The 25,934-nt window shown below is 48.8% G+C and overlaps 7 protein-coding genes across 11 annotated transcripts; 2 read left to right on the plus strand and 5 right to left on the minus strand.

The window, feature by feature from the left end:
• Positions 1-228: 228 nt before the first annotated feature.
• Positions 229-3,698, minus strand: FOIG_02065 (uncharacterized protein). The gene is made up of 2 exons (XM_031199171.1): positions 3,470-3,698; positions 229-3,194 (listed from the first exon to the last, which is right to left on the minus strand). The coding sequence occupies exon 2, from the start codon at positions 3,159-3,161 to the stop codon at positions 504-506; it is 2,658 nt and encodes an 885-aa protein (XP_031071208.1). The 5' UTR covers positions 3,162-3,194; positions 3,470-3,698; the 3' UTR covers positions 229-503.
• A 183-nt stretch (positions 3,699-3,881) lies between these two features.
• FOIG_02066 (superoxide dismutase) lies at positions 3,882-5,677 on the minus strand. Its single transcript, XM_031199172.1, has 5 exons — positions 5,339-5,677; positions 4,790-4,969; positions 4,507-4,658; positions 4,362-4,458; positions 3,882-4,311 (listed from the first exon to the last, which is right to left on the minus strand). Exons 1-5 carry the CDS (start codon positions 5,349-5,351, stop codon positions 4,289-4,291), a joined length of 465 nt encoding a protein of 154 aa, XP_031071209.1. The 5' UTR covers positions 5,352-5,677; the 3' UTR covers positions 3,882-4,288.
• A 575-nt stretch (positions 5,678-6,252) lies between these two features.
• On the minus strand, positions 6,253-10,695 carry FOIG_02067 (uncharacterized protein). 4 transcript variants are annotated; one of them, XM_031199174.1, is made up of 5 exons: positions 9,701-10,695; positions 7,980-9,653; positions 7,361-7,932; positions 7,051-7,312; positions 6,253-6,958 (listed from the first exon to the last, which is right to left on the minus strand). In XM_031199174.1, exons 1-5 carry the CDS (start codon positions 10,398-10,400, stop codon positions 6,747-6,749), a joined length of 3,420 nt encoding a protein of 1,139 aa, XP_031071211.1. In that variant the 5' UTR covers positions 10,401-10,695; the 3' UTR covers positions 6,253-6,746. The 4 variants fall into 4 exon arrangements, with proteins under 4 accessions (XP_031071211.1, XP_031071213.1, XP_031071210.1 ...); XM_031199176.1 differs by having other exon boundaries at positions 6,253-7,312; XM_031199173.1 differs by having other exon boundaries at positions 7,051-7,932.
• Positions 10,696-10,824: 129 nt separating this feature from the next.
• FOIG_02068 (myosin heavy chain) lies at positions 10,825-19,551 on the plus strand. Its single transcript, XM_031199177.1, has 3 exons — positions 10,825-11,556; positions 11,605-17,886; positions 17,939-19,551. The coding sequence occupies exons 1-3, from the start codon at positions 11,095-11,097 to the stop codon at positions 18,398-18,400; spliced, it is 7,206 nt and encodes a 2,401-aa protein (XP_031071214.1). The 5' UTR covers positions 10,825-11,094; the 3' UTR covers positions 18,401-19,551.
• FOIG_02069 (uncharacterized protein) lies at positions 18,543-19,552 on the minus strand. Its single transcript, XM_031199178.1, has one exon. The coding sequence runs from the start codon at positions 19,473-19,475 to the stop codon at positions 18,837-18,839; it is 639 nt and encodes a 212-aa protein (XP_031071215.1). The 5' UTR covers positions 19,476-19,552; the 3' UTR covers positions 18,543-18,836.
• A 144-nt stretch (positions 19,553-19,696) lies between these two features.
• On the plus strand, positions 19,697-23,975 carry FOIG_02070 (uncharacterized protein). The gene is made up of 4 exons (XM_031199179.1): positions 19,697-20,158; positions 20,244-20,320; positions 20,519-20,736; positions 20,836-23,975. The coding sequence occupies exons 1-4, from the start codon at positions 19,791-19,793 to the stop codon at positions 20,902-20,904; spliced, it is 732 nt and encodes a 243-aa protein (XP_031071216.1). The 5' UTR covers positions 19,697-19,790; the 3' UTR covers positions 20,905-23,975.
• Positions 20,857-25,515, minus strand: FOIG_02071 (uncharacterized protein; the record flags this gene model as incomplete). Of its 2 annotated transcripts, XM_031199181.1 has the most annotated exons (4): positions 20,883-22,049; positions 22,112-22,279; positions 22,333-25,325; positions 25,401-25,515. In XM_031199181.1, 3 exons carry the CDS (start codon positions 25,301-25,303, stop codon positions 22,045-22,047), a joined length of 3,144 nt encoding a protein of 1,047 aa, XP_031071218.1. In that variant the 3' UTR covers positions 20,883-22,044. The 2 variants fall into 2 exon arrangements, with proteins under 2 accessions (XP_031071217.1, XP_031071218.1); XM_031199180.1 differs by lacking the exon at positions 25,401-25,515 and having other exon boundaries at positions 20,857-22,279; positions 22,333-25,303.
• Positions 25,516-25,934: the final 419 nt, after the last annotated feature.

Raw genomic sequence — 25,934 nt, forward strand, 5'->3', positions numbered from 1 at the left:
AACATGGCGTTTCAGTAAGACATCAATCACGCTTGGGCCCATAATTCTGATTGCGACTTCTGCTCAAGTCCGCGCGAATAACAAGCGTAGTACAGAGTACTTCAACAAAAACGATCCAATACTGGCCCTACGAATATTGACATTGGCTGATATTGCTCAGCGTGCTTATTTAGACATGAGCTAAACTCAATGCTGTTTGGCGTTGAATTCACTCATCGCGTTGCAAGTGCTTGTGCTACTGTTGCTCACCTTTCGGAAGATCAAGCCATATTTGCTGGAAGTTGGTATTTATGAAGCATCTAGTAACGACTTTTTTCTATTTCTCATGCTTGTAACTAATACATAGATAGTGACTGCCAATCCCATGACCACCCCAGGACACCATTCTCTTCCCTAGTTTTCGTGCTTGAAGCTTCATCTGTCAACCCCATTTGTAACATATTTGTAACCAAGATCTTTGCTCCATAATCATCGTCAACGCCAATCTTGAAGCCGGGGGCTGCTTAGTCTTCAGTGATATCTCCATACTCCCACATGCCCAGGCGCTGGTCCTTTGCCTGGCTCTCAACCTCTTTAAGGTGCTTGAGGGTAGACTCAAACGCCTTGCTACGTTCCCAAGCCTTGAGCTTCTTAGGAACCATGCCGTACCCACCGGCAACAACTTCCTTGTTGATAGAGTCATTGGGTCCGGGAAGTTCTCCCGAGGATCCAGTGTCATACAATGTGACATAGCTCAGATTCTCCTTGTTGTCAATAAAGTCGAAGTTGGCAACAAGTCGCTTATTCTCAGTGAGTTCGTAGATGAAACCGATAGCATCTTCGAAATAATCGGCACCGGTAGGAAGTTGCACAAATGAGAGAGAGGCATCAATGGCCTGAGCCTTCAACTTCTGCGCACCAAACTTGGGCTGATCCAGTGCTCGTAGGCTAGACCAGGGGACCTTCTCACTGTTGCCGTAGTCGATATAAACAACTTCAGACTTCTTGGCACTGCGGTCATTGGCCCTCACGCGGGCTCGGTACCACTGACCATCAGCAGAGAATTTGGCTGAGACGTACTCTCCGGTCTTTGGGGCATCCTTAAGAGGGTTGTTGTTTTTGGAATCAAGGTGGAATCTTCGGAACTCGCTCATCAAGCTCTCAAGAGCGGCTGTTCCTTTGCCAATCTCTTGGATCTTGAGTTTACCGTTAGCGTCGATGTTGGTGATGACAACATCGCGGTAGTCGGTGGGCTTCTTGTCGATAGAGACTTCGGTTTCAGGGGCAGTTTCAGCAGTGTTCTCTTCCTCGTACTCCTCGTCCTGTGAGGGGTCCCAATCTTGCCATAAGTTCTTCCGAGCCTCCTTGGCCTTCTTCTCAGCGGTGAATAGCTCAGCAGCGTTGCCAGACTTTTCCGCAGAATAAGCGTGAACAGATGCGAGGCCTTCTTCGACCAAGACCTTGGCAAAGTTTTCTCGGTTGATATAAAGGTCGCCGATGAAGCCACCAACCTTGTCCATATCATGGATATCTACCTCACAGTCGCGCTGGTTGCATCGACGATTGGCAAGATCGAGAGACTCCTTGCCGAAAGGCTCACCACCTTCGCCATCGGCCCTGGGAGCTCGAGGGGCACGGATTCCTCCCAGAACCATTGTGAGTTTTACACTCTCTCGTGGAATCAAGATAGTGAACCTAGAACCGGCTTTGCAGAAGTCGACAATAGCAGGCACCTTTTTTTGTCGTTGTAGGGTAGCCAGCATGATTTTGGCCTTCTGTGTGTTCTCGGAGAGGTCGGTGTACTGCTTTGCCTTCTGAGGCTTGCCTGACCACATACCCTTCTTCTCCTCCTTAGCCTTCTCTTGGGCAGCGAGGAGGTCATCGTAATTAGGGGCCCGGTCAGTGTCATCCTTGCGATGTCGGATGACTGACGCCCATCCGTTCTCAACCAAGAGAAGGTTGATATTGGTATTCTTTTCGGTGACAGTGGCGACTTCACGAGCCTCGTATCCTTCTGTCGCGGGTTTGTTACCATCAATGCTGATTCTCACATGCTTTCCAATCAGTTTTTGACGAAGAAACTCCTTGGCTTCTTCTCGGAAAGGGCTTTCTGAAGGCTCTGTAGTACGGGGCCCTCGGACACTGCTGATGCTGATGCGCTTCTCTGTTGTTCCGGCCTTGTTTCTTACGAGAATGGTATCGGCACCAATGACCTTGGACACAATTGCGTCCTGATTTCCGCTCTCAGTCTTAGCAACATGGTGTTTGTGAAGCCGGAGCTTCTTGGACTGTGCCTGCTTTTCAGCAGCACGGAGAGCAGCCATTCTTTCACCTAACATAATAGAATGGAAGTCATTGCATCGTGCAAGACCTTCTTGCAGCAGAAACTCGGCGATATTTCCTCGGGGGTGGATAAGGGTGGCAACGAGCTGCCCTTGGGCGCTAGCACCAACGATCTCGACCTTAATCTTACGCTGGAGCAGCCTTGACTCAACAAATGATCTAGCCTCATTTCCGTATTCCTCGGCCGGCTGGGTGGTACCAGTAGAGGGAAGTGTGCGCTCGGTGGCAGGCGTTCGGATACCTGCAATCAGTGTCATGGGCTGAACGTGCTTCTTCTCGGAGAGCAAGAGTCGCATTAATACGCGGTCGCCACTAAGAACTCGCTCAACAATACCATCCACAGTCTTGCCTTTCCATTCCTTCAAGAATTCAGGGCCACCGAGATCATTTTGAACGTCAATAATACCACCGACTCCGACGTGGAGTCCCTTGTCCTCAGCCTTTGCCTTATTTTCGAGCTGGCGAAGTGTCTCAAGGCGGTCAAGCACCTCATCCGACTCCTCCTTACGACCAGCATCCTCGCGGACCTTCAGCCAGCCAGCCTTAACAAGCTCATCAGGCAGATTGGTTCCATCCTGAAGCTGGGCAGTGCCAAATTCTCGACCGGAAGTAGGGATTGTGTACAGAACGGTTGCTTGAACGGGCTTTCCGACGACGAGGTTTCGAAGATACTCGCGAGACTGGAAGGCGAAAGGCTCGTCACCTTCGCGCTTCAAGTGAGGGGCCGTGACATAGGCAAGAGACAGGGTCCGTTCATTGTTGGGGTTCTTGGGGCTTGTCAATATCAAAGTGTCACCACTAAGCACGCTCTTGACATTGCCGATAAAGGTTTTGGACATTGTGGCGGATACAGGAGGACGACGCGGAAAGACCTGTTTGATTCAAGCTCATGTTAGTCGAATGCAGAGAATTAAAGTGCAACGGCGATTTTGACAAGGCACAGGAAGAACGCTGGAAAACAGACGGCGGGACAAGAGACAGTGGAGATTGTTGCAGTGGGAGCTGTCACAGTCCAAGAAGTGTCTGAATGGAATACCAAGCTAAGCAGACCTTCAATTGAGTTTCAAGCACCCTTGAGTGCTGCCACCGCCAGATGACAAGTAATCACGACATGATGTTACGGGTTAAGAAGATATTTCACACGTACCTGGGGATAGGGAGGTTGTGTTTCTTTTGGAAGATCGAGCCTTATTGAGAAACCAAGTTGAGCTCAGATAAGGAAAGTCGAAAGCCAGGAGAGGGGAGAACAAGAAAGAAAGAGCTTCATCTGAGCATGTGGAGTTGAAATTGCGTGAGGTCCCTTATGGCAAGGTGGCCCCAAGGCCAAGTTCGCCGCTAAAGTGTTGAATGTGGAGACAAACTCAGGGGTTTATGGCGGATGGATGTCCCTGCAGCTAGTGACCGCGGGGTACCAGCACAACCTACTTCAATAGAAAGGGCAGCTGTCTCCTTGGATGGCTTCAGCTAGGGCGAAGCTTTACCGAAATGGCTAGGAGCCCGGTAGCTCCAGAGTTTGGAACTACGGCAAGGTCGTGTAGGCGGAGCTGTCACAGATTTGGGCCTCTTACAATGTGATCAAAATGTCAAATTGATAATTTCTTGTTAATAGAGATAGGTGGTGCATGGTATAATAGTATGTCTGAGACTATCTTAAGGATGGAGCCATGGACTTCTCTCAGTGGATTCAAAGTGTCTTCGAAGTTCGAGCCCCTCATTATGGCGACATATGTACATAGACTATCCAACATGTGGGCAATTTCAACGAACATGTCGCTCAACTTGAACAAAGGTGTATGTGAGTTGACACCCTGCATCGAAAGTCACTAGCTGATAGTACTTGGCTTGATTGTATTTAACTATTTTCCTTTGCGTCTCATTGTACGGTAGTGGAGTACGTGCCACGCCATACTGTTCATCACCTTACAGCTTCTTGATCCAAGCAATAAAGTTCATGTTATTGGTTTCCTTAGTTGGAGATTCCGATGACACCTGATAAGCGATTAGCACTAGTAAATAACTAGATGTTGACTTAAGCATACCGCAAGCAGGTCGGGGACCAGCGTTACCAGTCTTGAGGGACTCCTCGTTATCACCCTTGCCGAGATCGTCGGTGCCGGCGTGGACAACGACGGTTCGCTATGCCATTGTTAGTGAAATGTTGGACGTGGGCAGAAATCGTCTTACACCGATGATGCTGTGCGGGCCAATCAGCTTGATAAGAGAGTCGGTGACAGAGCCCTTAGCATTTCCCTGGCCATCGGTCTCCAGGTTTCCGAGGTCTCCAACGTGACGGGTCTCGTCAGAGGGAGCACCGTGGGTCTTGTTGTGAGGGTTGACTGGCATTAACCGTGTTAGCGTGTTGTGAACAAGAGCAAGGCTGAAGATCTGTGACGGGAGATCTTCCCAGGAACGGGCCCTTCCGTGAAACCGAAGAAGCCGGCGGTGCATCATGCAGGAACAAACTCACAGTGAGGACCAGCGGAAGTGCATCCGTTGGTGTTATCACCGAAGGTGTGGATGTGGAATCCTCGTTTGGCGTTGGGATCGTTACCGGTGATGTCCCAGGTGATGGTGGTAGGGGCAGATTCGGACTCCTGCTCGAAGATGACGGTGCCGGAGACCTTAGAGTCACCGCGGAGAACGCTCACTGCGAGGGGCCGTGTTAGCCAGCTTCAACGCGTATGATTGTAATACATGATGGCATCCTCCCCACTGGTGATGGCGCTGAGAGCTAAGCAGTTCTCCAACCTTGATGGACACAGCATTGACAGTTGAGTCATGGTGAGGCCCATCCAGGGACCTTCGATTATCATTCAATGTTCCTCTTGGGGCAGATACAAGCCCATCAAGGTACATCGAGTGTGAAATCCGTCATCTCGTTGGACGAGGAGGTCTGGGAAACTCGCTCAAACCAGCTCGAAGCCCCTCACTGTCACCCGCGGGACATGGGTGATGCCATCTATAAAAAGAGCCACCCTCTGTATGTGAGCGGTGGCTTGGTGACGGGAAGTCTTACCAGCCTTGACCATTTTGATGAATTTTGTTCTTTTGTTGGACGAGTTTAGGTTAGGGAAGCAGTTGAAGATTGAATGATGATGCAAGTGGAGAGGGGAGCAAAGAGGAGTTTTTGAGGAAGAGTCGGGGTCCGAGGCGGCACGACCTCCGAGCTTCTGAGCTTTCTACCTCTCGCCAGCTTCAACCTCTTTCCGCTTCATGCGCTGTGCTTCCCCACTCTTGGACTCCCAAAACCCACTGAGTTGCCCAGCAGCGTTCTTAGCCAATCCCTTACAGTCGTCACCAAGCTCTGGCAAGCTACGGGACATCTCAGCGTCTCATGAAGCTTAGCAATACTGAGGTGGGGTTGCCGTTAAGAACTGGACCCCGCTCCGTCACACAGTCGTCATTTTACCTAGCCCCAAATAGGGTTGGCAAATGAGATTACATCATTAATGGAATCGGCTCCTACAGTAGACATCTAAGCCGATTTTCGGAGTTATTTGCTTAGACGCTGCGTTTCATGCCGCGGATGTGCACTTGCGCAGTATTGGAAATCAGATGCAAATATGAAGGCGTGGAGTGGAGCCTGACCAGGGATATTTCACTGCATGATGTGGAATCAATGTTGTGATAATATCATAAGTAAGCCTCATGGAGCAAGAAAGCACATAACGTAGAGGCAATGTGCCAAAATAAAACAGTCCAAGGTCTACTAAAGCTACATGAAACCTACCAAGTCCTTTATCAATTAAGACAGGTAGGTATCTTAAGTTTTTGCCTTCACTAGGGAAGATCCTCATACCCATGATTATGGTCAATTTTTACAGCAGCGTATCATATTGGGGATCGAGCGGTTACCTGCTTCAGAATACAAGACAATAAGCAGTCAAGATCCCCTAAGGAAACAACAACGAAAGAGACATGGTGTTAGAAGTCAGTTAAACTTATCAAATAAGAATGTATTATTACCCTCCAGCCCGGTATATTTGGTCATCTCATACGGAGGCAATCCATTTACTATTGTCGGCTGTACCTAATGTACTCTGATAACGCGTCTACCTCCTCTTTAAAATACAGCATATTACTCTTTCTTTTCCTTTCGAGGTCTTTCTTATTTTTCTGTATCGCCTTCAGCTGCATCTTGCCCATCACAAGCAGATCAATCATCCCGAGAGACTGTCAGATGCAACCCATGACTTTTTAGTAAGTTGAATGGATCTTTTGGAGAGTCAAATACGGATATCAGCTTCAGAAACGAAACGAGCTGCATGATGGCGCAGTCGCGAAAGCACTACGCTTCATTGTGTAACTTCATGTCTTGAGCATCATCGATCCACCGAGTGTGCAATGGCGGTCGAATTAGCTCTTTGACAAGAACCATTGCCAGTGTTATTGTCTCAAAGGACGGGTCAAATTTCGGGTCATCTTCAAAGGGTGACAGCACCCAATGGTAGAATTTTCGTTTTGTCGCCGAGAAACTTCGCACGATACTCGATAATACCGTTGCTGATAGCATCGAAGTCCTTCACCTTGCGTTTTCGAAAGTCTGTAAGCAATTCGCGAAGTCCTTCAACGTACTGATCATGTTGTTCTGCCTCGCAGTTGCCATAGGCACCAAGTTGAAGGAGAATTTGATCATCTATTGCCCCTCGGCATGTTAGCGTTCCCTCCACTGGCATGCGCCCTCGCTTGTTTTTGGTTGTGTGTTTCGTGGATCATGATAGCACGTACCCGGAACCTGCATGTTTTCGAAATGCTGGAATTGGCACTCGCTGCCTCTAGGGCAAGCTCCTTCAATGAGCTGGTCAGGGCATACTTCCCTTGTTACGTCGATCTTATTGCTGTAGGTCAAAGAGCGCAATCCCCCCGCCACCGAACCGCTGTACTGAGGATGAAAGCGATAAGCCCTAAAGTATTGAAGAGGCGTCTCATATGGGACGAATGTGGTTTTGTCGATTTTCTCACAAACTCGCAGTGCCTTTTGGGCCTCGGCCTGTAAGGAGTTAGCTTTGCAACCCAAGAACAGACCAAGTTTGTCTACTTCTCGATGCGTTTCAGATTCCGTATCTCCATCACCGGTTGAGATCGGCTGAGTGATTGGAGTTGTCGTTGCCATGCCCTGCATGTCAGTATCGCTTGTTTCTAACACTCCATGATCGAGTGGTGCATGAAAAGGCGAAGAATGCCAGGAAACAGGGGACTGTGGATCTGGTAGACGAATGCCGACATGCGTTGGCTCGTAGTCATCGGTATCTTCCTCCTCGCTCGAAGTATCGGCCTCTTCCATTGCCACATCTTCTTCGGCCTCTTCAGCTCCATTCATGGCAGGATCGCCAGATATGTTGACTGTATTGTGTGTGATGGAAGATCTTGTCGCTAATGCAGAGTGGCTACCGGGTACAGTAGTCTCTTTTGTCCTATGATTCTCAAGCTCTCGAAGTTCACCTTGAAGAGGTTCGTCTATCGTTTCCTTGTTATTAGTCGACTCAATGCTCGAGGCTTCGTCCATCGAGGCGTCTGGCTCAACTTCATCGCAAGAGAGATTCATTTTTTCGTTCTCTGCAAGTCCAGTTAATGTTTCTTTTGAGTTCGTCTCTTGAGAGGACCTCTGAGCTAATTCAAGATCAGTATAGAACACGTACAGAATCAATTATGCTAACCATTTGTCACCATATCTAAGCTGTCCCTCTGGAAATTCTCCAGCTCAGACTCGTTCGGCGTTGACGGGTTCAACTCATTTTCTGCAGCATCTTCCTTCAATCGCTCTTCTTCAGCCAAGCTGTTCTGAATCTCCTTCTCGAGTCTAGCGGCTTCAGAGTATAGATGCTTGAGTTGCTCGGCCTGTGCCCTTCGCCGAGCTTCAAGAATAGGCAGGCGTTCGCTGGCAACTCGAGCACGCAGCGAGGGTCTTGCTATCACGGATTGGTCTCTCGCTTTGGGCAACTTGGCAATAGCATGTGGAGAATGGTGCACACTTGACGCCGGGCTACCTTGAACCACTTCGGTATTTGTCGATACAGCACGCCTTACAGCAGGTGCTGGCGGGGTCGGAACGTCGACGCTACCCTCCTTTGAAGGCGATCCAGATTGAGGCAAAGGTGAATTATTGCCGGACTGTTTTGCCTTCTTACGAGCCTCGGCCTCGGCAATTTTTCGCTTCATATCCTCAATCTTTTTGTTCATACTCTCAAGATCATACATGCCATTAGCACTTGTGGTGGGAGTCCCTGCAGTCTTTGGGCTAGACGCAGCGCGACGAGACGCACTGTCTGGCAGAGCCGGATGATCACGGAAAGATGCTGTTCTTGAACCGGGTGTCATAGGCCGCTGTATTGACGAAGGCCGCAACTCAGGAGAATCAATTTCCATCTCGGCGTCGTCTTCATCGTCGCTCACATCGATTAGGAATGGACGAGACTCTCGAGTCTGGCCAAACGGGCGCTTATGAGACATGGCCGTGGAATTTTCGTTCAAGTCCGCTGCAACAGGTCGTTTGCGCTGGTGAGGAACAGGAGAGGGTGCGTTTGATGACAGGAATAATCCAGGGATAGAAGGTGCCGTTGCTGGATCCGCAATTTCAACATTGACTTCTGTTTGCTCATCAATATTCATGGAATCAGCACGCGCAAGACTTTGCGACCTGCTGGTTTCAGTTACTGGCAGAGGTAAGTGAGGCTCTGAGGGTGTATGGGCTTGGGGCGCCGCCTTCGCGTTTGCCTCCCGTGCTTTTATCAATGCCTCCATCTTTTGTTGGATCAGCTTCGACTTCTCCGATTGACTCTTAGTCTTGTCTGTTTTCGTGTTGCCCGGCAATAAGGACATCGGATATGTAGGCTTAGCGTTATCAGTGTCTCCGACTGTTGTTTTGGAACCTTTGGCAGCCAATAAACGGGCTATACGATCTTTCCGTTCTTCAGACTTGTCTTTCATCTGCTCCACGCCCCTAGGCCCAGTGGTGGCCGTGCTTGCTACCGTTGAAGGACTCTCTTGGTCGAGGGTATTACTCGGTACTTTAGCAACTTTTGACATCGACGGGCGTTTTGCTTCTCCTTGGTTTGCGGTAGTGGCTTCCAAGTCAAGGCCCATCTCCTCAAAAAGCTCATCCAGCAGTGCCCGATCAATTCCTTCTTCGATATAGTTGTGATATCGAACATTGAGTGGCCAGAGGTGTAAAATCGCCTTTTCAGCCCTTTTCTTAGATTCTGAGATAATTGAATCTATATGCCTTGTGTCAGGCCTCGGGCTTGAGCTGTACTCGCCGCCATTATCATTCGTGGTCTTCATGACTGTTGCTGACTCCGTCATTTTAAGGTCATTGGCAACGCGTGAGTTACCTGGTCGGAATTAGCATCACCACAAAGTACTAAGAAACTAGACATACGTGTATTTGACCCGCCGTTTTCCGAACCGTTGGATTCTATTTCACGGGGGGAGAGATACGGCGAGTATGAGCCGGAACGTTCGCGACCGAGTTGCTTTGAGTTCGAAGCTCGTTTCTCGGCATCGTGGTTGTTTTGCAGGTTCTTGGTCGTGTGATGCTTGGCAGCTGTAGAATCTGGCGGTTGGGAGCCTTGATTCTCGGCATCGGGACCATCTATCCCGTTGGGCTCATAGATATCCTCGAGTTCGCCTTCACTGAGCTCACCTTCTTCCATTTTATCCACATCCATTGCAATAGTCGACCGCGAGTTGTATGTTATCGAATGGCTGGATGCGTCGTTATCATCGGGCTTTGTCGTCACACCCGTTGTCATGGCACTGGTCGAGTCTATTTGAGTATCGGGAATTTTCTGAGGTAATGTCGGTTGCCAGTTCGCAGTGTCATGCGAAAATCTCATTCCTAAACCTGGAATGGCAGTCTGATTATACTCATACGCTTCCGCAACTCCCTGGCCGTGAGCCGGTTGAGTCCCAGCTGCGTCGTTATGATAAAGAGCAGGATTATACGATTCATTCGCTGAGTACGCGTAGGGCTGCGAGGTTTGGTAGCCCTGGGCCGCACCATGGCCATACACGTACCGGCTCATTTGTGATGAATATTCTAAGTTTTCGCGGATCAAAGATGACGTGCCCGATCGCATCAACGAGAAAATCAGATGCTAATCCAAGCTTATGGTCAAGCGTTGAAGCCTTCGGGGGTGGATAAGTCGGGAAGAGGGTCAATTTATTCGTTGTGATCTCAATATGCAAACCCCAAGTAGTAAAGTTGCAGTTTAAAATCGAGAGTTCGTGATGAGTTCATAACAGTCAACACCGTGATTTTTTCTTTTCGTACGTTGACTGATCTGCTTGTCGAAAGGTTTCGTTGGCAAGCACCCCTAGACGTGATAGAGTAGGTAGTCCATTGAAGGAATAAAGCTAAGAATATAATCCCAATCTGTCTTTGACAGGAATATGCGTCGCGTCTAGTCGCATACGGTTTAGCGCGGGTCGGGCGCTTAGATCACATGACATGGCTTTGTTTACTCCCCGTCAGCTGTCCCTGGCAACGCGCTGAATAGATCGCTGATGTTAATGTCAGTTCCATGCCCAACTGTGCTATCCCAATACTTGATTTGTATTGCATTACTTCATGGCACGTTCATGAAAGGGTGAATCCCGACCACAAGTTTGTTATAATTTTACCTTTTAATAACTGGAAGACCAGAAACTGCGCTTCCCTATTGTTTCTCTACCCTGCCTGATTTGTTTACTTTGCGTAATCGCACAACCTGGAGTCGAGTATCTGGCCGAGAAGACCGCAAGACTACCAATTGTTCATGTGGGCTCTTCACGATGACTTTCAACGCCAACGCCAACGGCACAGCGCATCGGCGCAGTAATCCTTTTGCGAGAACGGCTTCTGCCTCTCCAGCTACAAATACCAACTTGCGACCCAAGTCAGCCATATTCTCCTCTCCTTCATCAACTCCTGGGCTCTCGACACCTCTAGGACACAGCCGGACACAGTCAAATGGATCATTATCAGCAATAACTCATGGTTTCTCCGGTTCAGCGCCAAGGCAACAACGCAGTGACTCCAAGAGCGGCACTCCAACATCGACGACATTTGCACCGTCATTCATCAAGACCGAGGAGATGAAACGCCATGATACAGTAAAGGGTATCGAAGGTGAAAACGACTTCTCCGGGAAGCGCTACGTCTGGCTTAAGGATCCACAAGCGGCATTCGTCCGGGGATGGATCGTCGAAGAAATGGACGGGAATCGGTTACTAGTCCAGTGCGACGACGGCACTGTAAGTATCAGCCGATAGTTGGCGTTCCGTATATTAACAGTTCTTCAGCAAAGAGAGGCCGATGCCGAGAGCGTCGACAAAGTGAACCCTGCCAAGTTCGACAAGGCAAACGACATGGCCGAGTTGACGCACTTGAACGAGGCATCAGTTGTCCACAACCTTCACATGCGATACCAAGCCGATTTGATTTATACGTACTCGGGCCTTTTCCTTGTTACCGTCAATCCGTACGCGTCGATTCCCATTTACAGCAATGAATACATCAACATGTATCGTGGGCGGAGCAGAGAGGACACGAAACCTCATATTTTTGCAATGGCTGATGAAGCCTTCCGCAACCTTGTGGAAGAGGGGAAGAACCAGAGCATTCTAGTGACTGGTGAATCCGGCGCAGGTAAGACAGAGAACACGAAAAAGGTCATTCAATATCTCGCTGCTGTTGCTCAGGCAGACTCGACAATCAAGCACAAACCTCACCATTCTAACCTCTCACAACAAATTCTTCGAGCAAACCCAATTCTCGAGGCATTCGGAAACGCTCAGACAGTCCGCAACAACAATTCCTCACGATTCGGAAAATTCATTCGCATTGAATTCACTCGAAATGGAGCTATTTGTGGCGCATACATCGACTGGTATCTGCTAGAAAAGTCCAGAGTCGTACATATCAACCCCCACGAACGGAATTACCACGTATTTTACCAACTTCTCAAAGGTGCAAGCTCCAGCTTAAAGAGGGAATTCTTAATCGATGGTCTTACGGTCGAAAATTTCAATTATACCAGAGATGGCCACGACACAATTGTGGGTGTCTCAGATCATGATGAATGGGAATCCCTCATGGAAGCATTTAACGTGATGGGGTTCTCGGATGAAGAGCAGAGGTCTATTTTGCGAACTGTGGCGGCGGTGCTACACCTGGGCAACATCACCGTTGTCAAGGAAAGCCGCACTGCAGACCAAGCCCGTCTGGCACCAGATGCAAAAGAGCAAGCCGCAAAAGTATGTAAGCTTCTTGGTGTACCATTAGAGCCCTTCTTGAAAGGTCTTCTCCACCCCAAAGTCAAGGCAGGTCGAGAATGGGTTGAGAAGGTACAAACCCCCGAGCAAGTTCGGCTTGGCTTAGACGCTCTTTCGAAGGGCATCTATGAACGCGGTTTCGGCGATCTCGTCAACCGAATCAATGGACAGCTTGATCGTACTGGCATGGGTCTGGAGGATTCGCACTTTATCGGAGTACTCGATATCGCCGGTTTTGAGATTTTCGAACAGAATAGCTTTGAGCAGCTATGCATCAACTACACCAACGAAAAGTTGCAGCAATTCTTCAATCATCACATGTTCGTCCTGGAACAAGAAGAATATGCACGTGAGCAGATCGAATGGAAATTCATCGATTTTGGTCGTGACCTGCAGCCCACGATTGATTTGATTGAATTGTCGAATCCAATAGGTGTCTTTTCTTGCCTTGACGAGGATTGCGTTATGCCCAGAGCTACAGACAAGTCATTCACTGAGAAGCTTAATTCTTTATGGGATAAGAAATCAACGAAATACCGACCCTCGCGTCTTGGTCAGGGTTTCATTCTCACTCACTATGCTGCCGAGGTCGAGTACTCTACAGAAGGATGGTTAGAGAAAAACAAGGACCCTCTGAATGATAACATCACCCGCCTTCTAGCTGCTTCATCGAACAAGCACGTTGCTTCCCTGTTTTCTGACTGTGCTGAATCGGAGGAGGATCATGCCACTGGAAGAAGCAGAGTCAAGCGAGGGCTCTTCCGCACAGTCGCCCAGAAACACAAGGAGCATCTTCACAGTCTCATGGCACAACTCCACTCCACTCATCCTCATTTTGTTCGATGCATCCTTCCCAACCATAAAAAGAAACCAAAGCAGTTCAACAATCTCCTTGTTCTTGACCAATTACGCTGCAATGGTGTTCTGGAAGGCATCAGAATTGCGCGGACTGGTTTCCCCAACAGACTCCCCTTTGCAGAATTTCGACAGCGATATGAGGTCCTTTGCCAGGATATGCCCAAAGGATATCTCGAAGGACAGGCCGCGGCCAGTCTTATGCTTGAAAAGCTTGGACTTGACCGCGCTTTATATCGGGTGGGCTTGACCAAAGTCTTCTTCCGCGCGGGTGTTCTTGCAGAGCTTGAGGAGCAACGAGATGCTCTAATCACCCAAATCATGTCCAGATTTCAATCAGTCGCTCGAGGGTTCATACAAAGGCGGGCAGCCTACAAGAGGCTATTTCGCACTGAGGCCACCAGAATCATCCAAAGAAACTTCAATGTTTACCTGGACTTGGCGGAAAACCCATGGTGGCAGCTGATTGTGAAGATGAAGCCTCTTCTTGGTACCACTCGTACAGCCACAGAAGTCAAGCGAAGGGATGCAATGATCAAGGATCTAAACGAAAGGATGCAACTGGAGTCCCAAAATCGTATGAAACTTGAGGAGGAACGGCGAAATTGTCACGCCGAAATGGTCCGAATCCAACAAACTCTCGAGAGTGAGCGTGCGCTTGCTTTAGATAAAGAGGAAATTTTCAAGAGGCTTCAGCTTCGAGAAGCGGAGCTCGAGGAGAAGCTTGCGGGAGCAATTGAAGACCAGGAAAGGCTAGAAGACGAGTTGGACGACCTTCTAAATGCCAAGAACCGGGCGGAACGAGATGTCGAAACGTATCGTTCTCAGCTCGAGCAAGCTGCCACCCTCATTGCTAAGCTTGAGGAGGAGAAAAAGGGGTTGAGCACAAAGATCAGCGAAGTTGAACAATCAATGGCCGACATAACTCAGAGGCAGGCCGAGCGTAGCGAGCAGGAACTTGCCCTCCAAGATGAAATCAAGATGCTTCAAAGTCAACTATCGGTCAAGGAAAGGAAGGTTCAGGATTTGGAGACCAAGCTTGTGAAGCTCGATCAAGATTCGGAGCTTAAACTTAACGCGGCTCAAAGAGAGCTTCAGTCAACTAAGCTCCGAGAAACTCAACTTACTCACGAGAACGAAGACATCCAGAGACAGCTCAACGAGCTCTCCAAGACGTCGACTGATTACGAGGATCTTGTACGGCAAAAGGAGAGTGAACTCGCTCTTCTGCGAACCGACAACAAGAACTTCGAAAGCGAGCGCCAATCTCTTGAAGATCAGAAGAAGTCTCTGACCACTGAGAAAGAGAAGAACGCCGAGAAGTACCGCGAGGCTCAAGCTGAACTTGTAGCCATGAAGTCTCGACAATCTCAACTGGAGCGAGAGGCCGAGGACGCAAAGAGCTTGCTGGAAGCACGTCTGTCGGAGGATGCACAAGCCGATCAGAATCGCCAAGTCCTTGAGTCACAAATAAAGGATCTTAAAGATGAGCTGTACAAGACACAGATGGATCTAAGTCGAGAACGCCAGTCTCGAGATGACGTCCAACTGCTCGGTGAGCACCGCTACCAAGAGCTGAAGGATGAATTCGATCGTCTTAACGAGTCAAAAATCATCATCGAGAAAGAACTATATGCCCAGCAGGATACCTTGCGGAGAACAATGGAGGCTCGGACTACTGCTGAGAAGGAACGTGACGAAGCAAGACAAGAGATTCGCCGCCTTCGAGTGGCGAAGACACAAGCTGAGGAGGCAAGAATGCAAGCCGAGGTCGCTGGCGAGAGACAAGCTTCTAAGGCAGCCCTGGACCGCGAGAACAGTCTTCGAAAAGATCTCGATGCAGCACAGGAACGGCTTCAATGGTTTGAAGGAGAGTGCGCCAAGCTCAACCACCAGATTGAAGACCTCAACAAGTTGATCCTCGAATCAGGCGAATTTGGCTTGAAAAACGATCAAGCCAAAGAAAGACTTGAACGGGAGTTGACCACTGTGAAGAGCCGCCTGACAGCATCAGAGAATGACAATCGTGCTTTGCTGAACAAACTACAGCAGAAAGGGTTGGAGATTGCTCGCTCTAGTTCACGCGCCAGTGAAGCATCTCGAGGTCAGATCATGTCTCTCCAGCGCGAAAAGGCTCGGCTGGAAGAGCAGAACACAAAACTCAACAAGCAGTTGGGTGATTCCCAACTCGCAATTGCATCACTTGAGAAAAGAGCGGAGAAATTGCAGCTCAGCCTGGAAGATCTTAGCCATGAGGTTGCCCGTGAAGTCAAGTCAAGCAGAAATGCCGAAAAGGCGACTTCTACCTTCACAGCGCAGCTGGCTGAAGCAAATAGAACCATTGAGTCAGAGCGGCAATTACGAACTCAGGCTCAGACTACTATTCGTACCCTGCAAACATCTGTGGATACACGAGACAAGGAAGTGAATGAGCTGCGAGCTCAGATGCTAGATGTTCTACGGACTGTTGATCCAGAGGTTCCCATCCCCCCTCAGTCAGATGGAGCTGATGAGAATGTACTCATTCAGAACTTTGATCTTGTGAGAAAGGTTGAGGAGCTTCAGCAAAACCTTCGTGTGCAAACGGCAGCTCGAACAAACGCCGAGAATCAACTTAGTGAAATGCGAGCGTCGAGGAATGACCCTGCTAGCCGACCTAAGCTCGAGGAGATCCAGCTCAATGAGGCGCCATTCCAGGGGTCACCAACTCAGAAGAGGGCAGCTAAGCTTCATGCTCGCAATTACTCCAATACTTCCACACCCACCCGGCGCTTCCAGGAACTCGACCATCTTCAAGATTCAACACGTTCCGATCGAACGATCGACACTCTCAACTTCAACAATCGTATGGATTTGAAAGCCGAAGTCGAGGAACTTCAGAATCAGCTTCAACTTAAGGAAATGCAAAATCGTCACCTGCAGAGCCAGATTGACCGAAGCACGCCTGTACCGGAGAACTACGATGACCAAAGCCCATCTTTGCGTCGCATTCAAAAACTTGAGATGGTCAACACTCGTCTTCATGAAATGCTCGATGACTCTAATAAGAAGGTGTCTGCTTTGGAGCGCACAATTCGATCCGGGCAGCTTTCATTACGGGATGTACAGACACGCACACATGAAGAAATCTTAGAGGTTCTGAACAGCCAAGAAGACTCTCGTCGAGCCTTGGTTCATAGTCACAAGGACGCCGTGGCGGAGTTAACCGATATCAAGGGACACTTTGAGAGACTACGACACGATCGCGCCAAAGCCGAAGTCGAGCTCCGCGATGTCAAGTCTGACCTACAGGAGATGACTCTAGCAAGAGAGCAAGAGGCACAGAATCGAAATCAGCTTCTCCAAGAGTTTGCAGATCTTCAGATTCGTCTTGATGCAGAAACCTCGAAGTTTGCAGATGTCTCTTCTAGTCTTGAAATGTACAAGAGCCGCGCGGACGAATACTTCAGCAAACTCGAACAAGCCGAGATCGCTGTTCTCAAAGCTAGTCGCGCCGAACAGTTTGCCAAGTCCCAAGCAAAGGAAGCCGAAGACACATATGCGGAGGTCATGGCAGAACGTGAGAAGATGGATGCCAGCATTGAGGATCTCCAACGCCAGAACCAACGCCTCGAGGAAAAGGTTGAGGATATTTCGACCGATTTGGCAGCTGCCACTCAGGCTAAGAAGAGACTTCAACACGAACTCGAGGACTACCGTAACCAGAGAGCCATGGAGATCGAGGACAAGGAATCGAGTATGGAGCAGACTCGTAAGAAGTATCAGGCCGAGTTCGCTACATTGACCAACGAGCTTGATCTTGCTCGTGAGGAGAGGCTCTTCAAGCAAGCAGAGATTGCCCGCCTTCGAGAAGAACTTGATGAGTTGAGGTCAAAGTGGGATGATGAAGTCCTCAACAGCTCAACCTGGTCCAAGGAGAAGGCTCGTTTAGAGTCAACGTTGGCAGACGTCGCTTCCTCTCGTGATGAGGCAGTAAATGCTCACAACGAAGCTCAAGGAAAGGTTGTGACATTGCTCTCTCAAGTCCGTACTCTCCGCTCCTCGGTGGACGAGATCACAGCAGAACGAGATCACCTTCTCCGGGAGAAGCGAAATGTCGAGGCTCGCCTCGAGGAAGCGAAATCTGGCCTTGAAGACCTTGTGAAGGGAGACAGTCCCTCTCTGCGCAATGCCGCCAACATGGACAAGGAGATTCTGGAACTAAGGTCACATCTTGCCCAACAAGAGGATATTGCGGCCGCTGCCGTGGAGAAGATGCGCAGAGCAGAAGCCCTAGTGACGGAGGTACAAAAGGATGTCATGGTGGAGCGCGAAAACAGCATTCAGCTGCAACAACAGAAGGCATCTTTGGAAAAAGTTCTAAACGAGGCCCAACTCAAACTTATTGATCTGGAGACCAAGGGTTACTCGAGTGCCAGCCAGGATGTCAAGTTCCTACACAAACGTATTCAGGAGGTGAGTTGTCCCTGTAACACTAGACAACTTTATGGAAGCTAACATGATGCAGCTCGAATCACAGCTCGAAGACCAGGAGACTGAGCGTAGCAAATCTCAGCGCTCCGTTCGAAACGTAGATCGAATCGTGAAGGATATGCAAGGTCAGATCGACCGCAAGGACAAACAAAACACACAGCTCTCAGAGGATGTCTCAAGGATGCGCGACAAGGTCGAGAAGCTTCTGAAGACCATCGAGGAGCTACAGTCATCGGAGTCCCAAAATCAGTTGTCAGCTCGTCGAGCTGAGCGTGAACTCCGAGAAGAAAAAGAGAAAATCGCTCGACTGGAGCGCGAATTGGCAGGATTGAAGAACCTCCGCAACGACAAGGGGTCGGGCAGCGTCATGGGTAGTGTCCGCAGTCGCATGGGCCCCTGGCGGGTCAGCGAAGGAGATGATGCATCCATGGTGGACATTCCCAGGAGGAAGAGTAGCCTTAGTAGGGTTCCCAGCTTCACAAAAGGATTCCTATAAAGGTAGGGGGAGTTGAACAAGGGTGCGGATGTAGGATACACACATAAGCTGGGAGCATGTTGATGAGGCGTTGAAGCATTTGTCCAGGGTCTGGGTACTGTAATGGTTTGCGAGGCATGGGAGGCGGGCATGATGAATGGCAGATGGTGTCTAGGATGGTTTTTGGTTCGCTAGTGCTTTAGGGATTATTTACTTTGCGTATGATTAATGAGGAGCTTACGCTGCATGTGTACTATGTGGGATCCCTCCTTCTGGGGCAAAGTCACTGCATGATAATTCAATACGACTGGTTGAATGACCAATGCTCTCCAGCAGTCGTTTCGTGATTAGAGTATTCCATCTCACATAATATGAATACATCGTATCTTACACACCAAGCTCTGCTCAGCTTTGTAGTATCGAGGAGCGCCTTGGCCGAGCAGACGACACAAGAACGTCATTTCTCATCCTCTTGGGGAATGTCTAAAGGCTTCTGTGGCTTCTCCATTCCCATCTTGCCCATAAGTCCCTCTATCAACTCCTCCATCGCTTTTTCATCTTCAGGGCTCACCATCCCGGGCCTGCGGGTCACAGCCTGCGTCCGCTGCCTTAATTCCTCTATCGAGGAGAGATCAAATGCCCAGGAAATGCCTCCTACCAGCATGACTCCAAAGCTCATGACGTTGAGCGTGGCAAGTCCAAGGGCTTGCACAGCGAGTAAAGATCTGTCACCCGAGTCAAATTTGACTTGGTGTCGGTTGGAAGTGTAAAATTTGGGGAAGGAATTGTGCCGCATTCGTAGCACTGAACGTCTTGACACGGCAACAGATGCAGCAAGGAACCCAGCACCAGTGAGCAGCAGACCGAACTGTCGAATTGAACGGTCCCATGACGGTTGCTGTGCTGCTACTATTGGCGATGCTCTTTGTGGAGCAGCAGAAATAGTTGGTGGAGTTGGTGTTGCTGGTGGGATTGAAACATTCGCAGGTGGTCTTTGCTGGGCTGGTGAAGTTTCTTGGTTTTCCCGGGGGATTGAACCTTTATCAGAGTTGGGTATACCGAGCCATGAGCTTACTAAAGAAGCAAGAATAGGCATTTTTTCGTGATCCGCCAACTTCTATTTGGTGGCAGCGTTTGTGACGGATAACTGTGCTGGGAATAGTAAGGTAAACCGCTGAATGCCTATTACTACCTCTTACCTTAACTTAGTTACTCGATATTACCTTTAGGGATATAGCACCCCGCTCATTGCATACAACTATCGCGAATGTAGTGGATATCTACATAACTCAAGTATCACTGTCTCATGTCATGTCGTGTCAAGTCAAGTCAATAAAGAGCCTCATCAACCTCTCTCCCCCCAGCCCAGCAGCCGCCCAATAAATATTCCCTACTTTCCATTTTGAAAAGTATGCCGAAAATAAAAAATAAAGGGTCCAAGTCAGGCAAAGTGGAAGCCTCAGCGCCGCCGCCACCAGTTCCTCCATCATGGCCAGCTTTCAAGCCTTCTCTGCCGATAGTTGACTTGTCTCCTGAACCTCATCCATTGACTTCCAAGGTTGTTCTTATACCTTCATTTTTCCCGCGATCGCTCTGCCGCGATTATGTGGCCTTTCTAAAAACCCTCCCTCTACAAACAACGCCAGGTCGTCCCAAGCGGGGCGAAGCAGTTCGTGTCAACGACCGGTTTCAGGTTGATAGCTATGATTTTGCAACTCGCTTATGGGAGCAAACTGGTTTGAAAGAGGTCTTGCTAGACGGCGATGTTAACGAGAGGTGGTAAGTCTTGCTTCGTGTCGATTCGCCGTCTACGTCCAACTGCAATGGTCACGATGTCGTAGACAGCAAAGTTAATGTTGCGTAGGGGTGGTGAACCTGTTGGGCTGAATCCTAATATTCGAGTATATCGTTACTCGAAGGGCCAGTTTTTTGACTGCCATTGTACGTGTACAAGTCTCATCTCCACAACTGTTCCATTCAACGACCATCGTAGCGACCTCAATGGCATAACGACACAAACCTCTTGCTCCTGTCCTTCCACAAGCGTTCCATAATTTGCACCCATTTATCTATCTCATGGCTCCCTCTTCTCACTTGACATGCGCACCTTAGCTGACCAACGTCTGTTTCGCCCACCAGATGACGACTCGAATAACCTGACGTTACCTTCGGATCCTCCACTACCAGTGAGAACCACGTGGACCCTGTTGCTCTATTTGACATCCGCTTCTGAGGGCTGTGTTGGGGGCGAGACAGTATTTTACCCAAGAGATCGAAGGTCGTCTCGGGAAGAGATCGTGGTCCCTCTTGAGACTGGGACATTGCTTCTCCACAAGCATGGAGACGATTGTCTACTGGTAAGAAGTTCCCTACACCTCTGTGCCGTCTTTGATTAGACAGACTTCCCGTGCTACATGAATCTTGACCCCAAAGATTTACTAATTACTTTAACTTAGCACGAAGGACGAGAGGTTACTGCAGGTGAAAAATGGGTTTTACGGACGGATCTTTGCATCAGACGATGAATTTGATTATCAGCCTAAGTAACCTGGTAGTCCCAAAACTTTGGTTTGTTGTACTACTGAGTTTACTGTCTACCTTTTCCTTACCAACTGGCTGGCCCCGTTGTCGTCCTTACCGTTACAATGGTCCATTCTTGCACGCGACAATTTCTCCAGCACCAAGATTTTCAATCTTAGGCCAATGCCGTGGTCGTATCGGCAGCTGATCCCAATGCCAATGGTCACTTGGCATCCACCTCACCCATGAGGCTGACCAAGCGATCAATAGCTTCTTCGGCGTCTTCCTCCTCCAATTCATCGCTGTAGATCGAGTCTGTCTCGTCTTCGACGATGTCATCACTCGGAACTTCAACTTCCAGGCCATTCTCTGATGAAAGATCTGGCTGTTCGTCGCTGACCATTTCAAAATCATCTCCAACAGAAGATGATTGCCCTGAACCCGAAATGTCATTAGGAAAGTCGTCATCTCCCTCGGGGACCGCATCGTCTTCCAGAGGGAAAATAGCCAATGGCTGTCCTCGATGAAGGACTGTGCCGTCCGGAAGGTGAGAATGGATCTCAGGCGCCAGCTCAGACACTTCGGGGACCTCTTGTTTTGCAGGCGTGGCATCATTCTTCACTGTTGGCTCAAGGTGCTCGCCAAACCCTGGCATTTCTCCTTGACGATGTCCCGCGGCAAGTGGAGATCTCAGTTCAAGGTTACTAGAGTTTGCCATACGGCACATCTCCTTATGGAAGATCCAGGGGAAACTAATCAGAGGCATTGACTTTGGTTCTAGCTTGCGCGGTTGCAAGAGGGTTCCCGCGTCGTTGATGACTCCTCGGTGGTGCTCGTATAGTGCAATTTTCGTTTCCTCATCGGTTACCTTGTACATGGCTGCGACAAAGGGTTCGAGTTTCTCTGCATTCTTAGAACCTGCAGTATCGATACATAGCTGTCGAAATGCCGCCTTGAGATTATTGTACTCACGACGAAGCTCCTCCTGAACTTTGTAGTCTGAACCAACAGCAGGTTTCGACATGGCAAAGCCAGTCCAAAGCTCAAATTCAGTCTTGAGCGCATGTTGGCTCAGTAGTCGGCGTACAGACGTATCGTATTGTGTCTTGATTTTTCTTGCAGATTTGAGTGTGTCTCGCTTGAGTTCAAACTTTTTGATAATCCGTTGGTCGAACGGACTGTCCCAGATAGGGTCAAACTTGACTTGCTTACCTTTCACTTTGTCAAATATGACACCAAGAGCTTTCCTGGAGGTGTAGCTGTTCTTCTTCTCCATAAAATGGGGCCACTTCCGAGGTTGTTGATCTCGTCTCAATACCGCTGGGTCACCCGTCTTCGGATAGTCCACTGCTTTGGAGTGCAGCTCTGCAAGTTCAAGACCTTAGAACAGGGTTAGCAGAACACATTGATATATGAGCACTACCACGACTCACATTTTGGTGACATTGGGCCAAGGTCGTCTGAAAATGCTAGATGAGATGTCGCAATGAGCGGCAGTTTATCGTTCTTTAGGTACTTGACGAAGAAGTTCCTGAGATCGTCGACCGTGACATCACGATCAAGCTCAATGGGTTTGGGTGCTAAGTAATTCATAGGCGGATAATTCCATCTTCTAGGAATCAGAGTCGGCTCCCATATTACGAAGAAGTCATCGCCGTCAAGGTCACCACCAGAAAGCATATTAGGAACAGGCTGATCGCCAGTGGATGGAAATACAACGACATCCCTCAGGTGATGCAGGGCTGGACAGTCCACTGCTTCAACAACACGAATGTCTCCCGGGTGCAGCGAAGGGTTGCGTCCAATTATGCATACTCCGCTGATGACCTGAGTCTTGTTATAGTGTGTTGCGTCGCTCAGCTGAATGAAGATTTGCGGAAGTCTATCGATAGCTTTATCTTCGGAGCCTTCGGGTTCGGATGAGTGACCTCTGAGGGTGCCAGTTTCATCGACGCAGCCAAGGATGAAAGCACTTTTCTGCACCTGAATCCTTGCTTTCTCCTTGAGTAGCTTTAAGGACCAAGATCTCCAAAGTTTAAGTACGTTAACAACGAAGGGTTCCTGCAGATCATCTGTTTTGAAGCCAGCCCTGAGCAGGTCAGAGATATTGTTCTCGTCAACAAATTTGGTCAACATGTCTATTGCAACATCGTTGTCCTCCATGGCCAGCTCATACGACCGCAACTGGTGGTCAAGCAGGTTAGTGAAGGAAGCGATGGGGACCCCAAGACATTCGAGAATGGTGATTGTTTGTCTATTGAGAGTTGCTGTTGCCATTGCTGCACTGCGGATAATTTCGAGACCTTTGGAATCTGACTCGAACTTCTTCTGGGATTCGCGAATATGGACTTCCATGACTTTGGTGTCGTTGGGCCAAATGGCGAGAACCCCTTTACAGCCACCCATACGAAACTGGAAGGCGGAGGGTCGCGCAATAACATCAAGAATCATGTCTTCGCTGATAAGCTGCGCCAAGAACGACGATATCTTGCCGATGCCGTCGGTGAAGCAGTAGCCGTTCCTCTCAATATCAGGTATCTGTTGAGTTGCCGGCGCCGAAATTGCATGAAGCTCTCGTGTGGTAGAGAAGCATTGGCCGAGGCGAGCAGCATACTTCGCCACAACCTTTATATGGCTAAACTGACCCATCCACCTGCGGATATCGTCGCATGATAGGTGTTCCGTGGGACAAAAGAAGTAAGCGCCGTTGACTCTGAGCTGCGAGTTGCCAAAGGCAAGGAATTCGTAAAAACGATCGCCGATACGGACGCCTTTATACATTGAACGAAGCACTCTTTTGTAGATCTCGTCATTTTGGTCCTTGTTTACCGCAATCTTCCCCTTTTCCATCTCTTCGGTGAATTGGATTTTGAGGAAGCGATCCTCATAATGCTTGTAGCGGCGCATGACGCGGTTGGACATCTCCACTGTAGGTGTTGTATAGCGAATGGTTGTTGGCGTGATGACGGCTTTACGGATGAGACAACAATGAGAAGGAATTCTTGACATTATTATAGAGCCATCAATCTGAGACTCCTCTAAAATAGCCATTGGGTCGATGACAACTTGAGCGTTATCAGCCACGGATTCGAGACAAAGCCTGGCTTTGGCTGGCTTCATGTTCGCAAGTCTCTCCAAGAACTCCCTGCCTATCATGTGTTCGTTGAGATAGCCGCGTGAAATACAAACTTCAAGCTGGTATCTAATTTCGAAAGGCAGATGAACAATCGAGTCCGGGGAGTACTGAAGCATCTGAAGTGCGTTGTGCCCTTCGGTAGGAGCCTGGTGGTCTATGTATTCCCACATCTTTGCTTTTGTTCCATGGACAGTCTTGAAATCATCTTGAACTTTAGTGGTGATGTTGAAGTCGTCCAGGATGCTCACCAACTGTTGATTGACCTGGCTTGCTATTTCAGTTCCCCCATCCAGAACGAACCCAAGAGTGGTCCATCGGCCGATATCAACGAATTCGGGATCTTGGAAATCGTTGTGGAGAGTGACAGGGTACATCATAGGGAGACCAGCTTGTTGAACAATATTTGTTGCACGATTCCAGCTCTCCATAACACTCCAATTCTTGGTTTCATCGGAAAAGGTCGAATGGATGTCAGGTGTCTTCCAATAGTACTGAGGTGGCGTCTTGAGAGGAACAACAAGAGTACAGCAATTATCAACGGCTGCTGTTTGGTAAACATTCTTCATACTCGAAAAGTCAATAACAACTTTGTGTTGTCGTTCAGTTCTGTTTCCCCCCGCAACACTCGGTATGGGGAAGAACACGGTCAGTCTCTGGTATTTCGGGCTGAGCTCGAGTTTAAGACTTCGTCCATTGCCCATCCCAGGGATAGACTTCATGATCTTCATTGATTTCTCCCCTGTCAGGCTCCCGAAATGTATGGCCGCAGGATAGAGTGTCAGTTTGACAGGGCAAGTCCGGTCAGGATGTACCGGGCTTTTCAGAAAGCCTGGAGGTACGTGATTGGAAAGCTTGATAGAAATCTCAATCTGTTTGGGATGTTGTTTTCTGTCGTGATGGCGAACAACATAACTGCCCGTGTACCAAAAGTTTCGCTCTGGCGGTGGTTCGAACCTGATTTTGGCGTTACTGATGTTCGGATTTCTTTGCGTCTCGTAGATATCCATGTATGCGATTTCTCCCTCATGAGAGAACCAGTCCCAGAGATTTGAAGTCGTGACTGAAGTTGGCAATCCCTCAAGATGTATCGTGAGTTCAGGCCATGCTTTCCATTGTCCGTGGAGCTGAGGAGCAAGCCCATCAAGGTTGATTGTATGGTTTCGCCGAACCTTTGGTTGCCCTGGCCTGCATCTCTTCGATCTTCGCTGGTGCTTAGGGTTTTGTTGGGACCCTTTCGAGAGTCCGTCGGGGGGGCGTTTGGAGCTCATGTTCAATTTCTATCCATATAATCTGGAGAGGTTATTAGTCAAAGGGGCTTCCTCAACGACGAGCTCAAATGATAATGATGACTTCAAAAGAATGTACCTTGGTTAATTGAATGATGCCCCAGGAATAATTTTGATGCAGCACACTTCTAGTGTTGATCATGAAGGTTAGAAATCAGTATGGCTGTTGCATCAAAGATCAAGATCAAAGAGTTTTTTTTGGATCGAGGAAGATGAATTTTGTCACTTGGCGTGGTGATGTGCGATGACAAGGCGCGAGTGTTGTGCAGTGATTCAGAGAGCAGGCATCTACTAGAAGCCCGAGATTACAGATGCCTCCTGCTTCAGCAAAGAAGGGAGAAAATCCAACTAGCAGGTCATAAGAAGCAGGTTATCAAGCTAAGCACAGTGTTATCGAAATTCTAGCAGAGGTAAAGGGTTTTGGGCCAGACGAGATTGGACTCTGCTATCAGTTGGTGTTTTTTGTTGTTTGAAAGAGCAATGTAAGAAGCCTAGTGATGGAAGCAAAATTGCTGAGATCAGCAAACAGTTAAGCATTTGGGCGCTTTCCTGAGTACAGACGGCTTTGTAGAAATTTTTCGTTCGCTTGAATCTAATGTACTTCCTGTTTGTT

This window comes from Fusarium odoratissimum (assembly GCF_000260195.1).
Source record: "Fusarium odoratissimum NRRL 54006 unplaced genomic scaffold supercont1.2, whole genome shotgun sequence".
NCBI lineage: Eukaryota > Fungi > Ascomycota > Sordariomycetes > Hypocreales > Nectriaceae > Fusarium > Fusarium odoratissimum.

Bases quoted from the DNA above. Each gene is read 5' to 3' on its own strand.
- FOIG_02069 (XM_031199178.1), bottom strand. From the start codon at position 19,475: ATGCCTATTCTTGCTTCTTTAGTAAGCTCATGGCTCGGTATACCCAAC.
- FOIG_02065 (XM_031199171.1), bottom strand. From the start codon at position 3,161: ATGTCCAAAACCTTTATCGGCAATGTCAAGAGCGTGCTTAGTGGTGAC.
- FOIG_02068 (XM_031199177.1), top strand. From the start codon at position 11,095: ATGACTTTCAACGCCAACGCCAACGGCACAGCGCATCGGCGCAGTAAT. The intron at 11,557-11,604 runs GTAAGTATCAGC...ACAGTTCTTCAG, and splicing joins TCCAGTGCGACGACGGCACT to CAAAGAGAGGCCGATGCCGA. The intron at 17,887-17,938 runs GTGAGTTGTCCC...AACATGATGCAG, and splicing joins TACACAAACGTATTCAGGAG to CTCGAATCACAGCTCGAAGA.
- FOIG_02066 (XM_031199172.1), bottom strand. The intron at 4,659-4,789 runs GTGAGTTTGTTC...GGTTAATGCCAG, and splicing joins CACTTCCGCTGGTCCTCACT to TCAACCCTCACAACAAGACC. The intron at 4,312-4,361 runs GTATGCTTAAGT...ATCGCTTATCAG, and splicing joins TGGTCCCCGACCTGCTTGCG to GTGTCATCGGAATCTCCAAC.
- FOIG_02067 (XM_031199173.1), bottom strand. From the start codon at position 10,400: ATGCGATCGGGCACGTCATCTTTGATCCGCGAAAACTTAGAATATTCA. The intron at 9,654-9,700 runs GTATGTCTAGTT...AATTCCGACCAG, and splicing joins AAACGGCGGGTCAAATACAC to GTAACTCACGCGTTGCCAAT. The intron at 7,933-7,979 runs GTTAGCATAATT...ATCTTGAATTAG, and splicing joins CTTAGATATGGTGACAAATG to CTCAGAGGTCCTCTCAAGAG.
- FOIG_02070 (XM_031199179.1), top strand. From the start codon at position 19,791: ATGCCGAAAATAAAAAATAAAGGGTCCAAGTCAGGCAAAGTGGAAGCC. The intron at 20,321-20,518 runs GTACGTGTACAA...TTCGCCCACCAG, and splicing joins CCAGTTTTTTGACTGCCATT to ATGACGACTCGAATAACCTG. The intron at 20,737-20,835 runs GTAAGAAGTTCC...ACTTTAACTTAG, and splicing joins ATGGAGACGATTGTCTACTG to CACGAAGGACGAGAGGTTAC.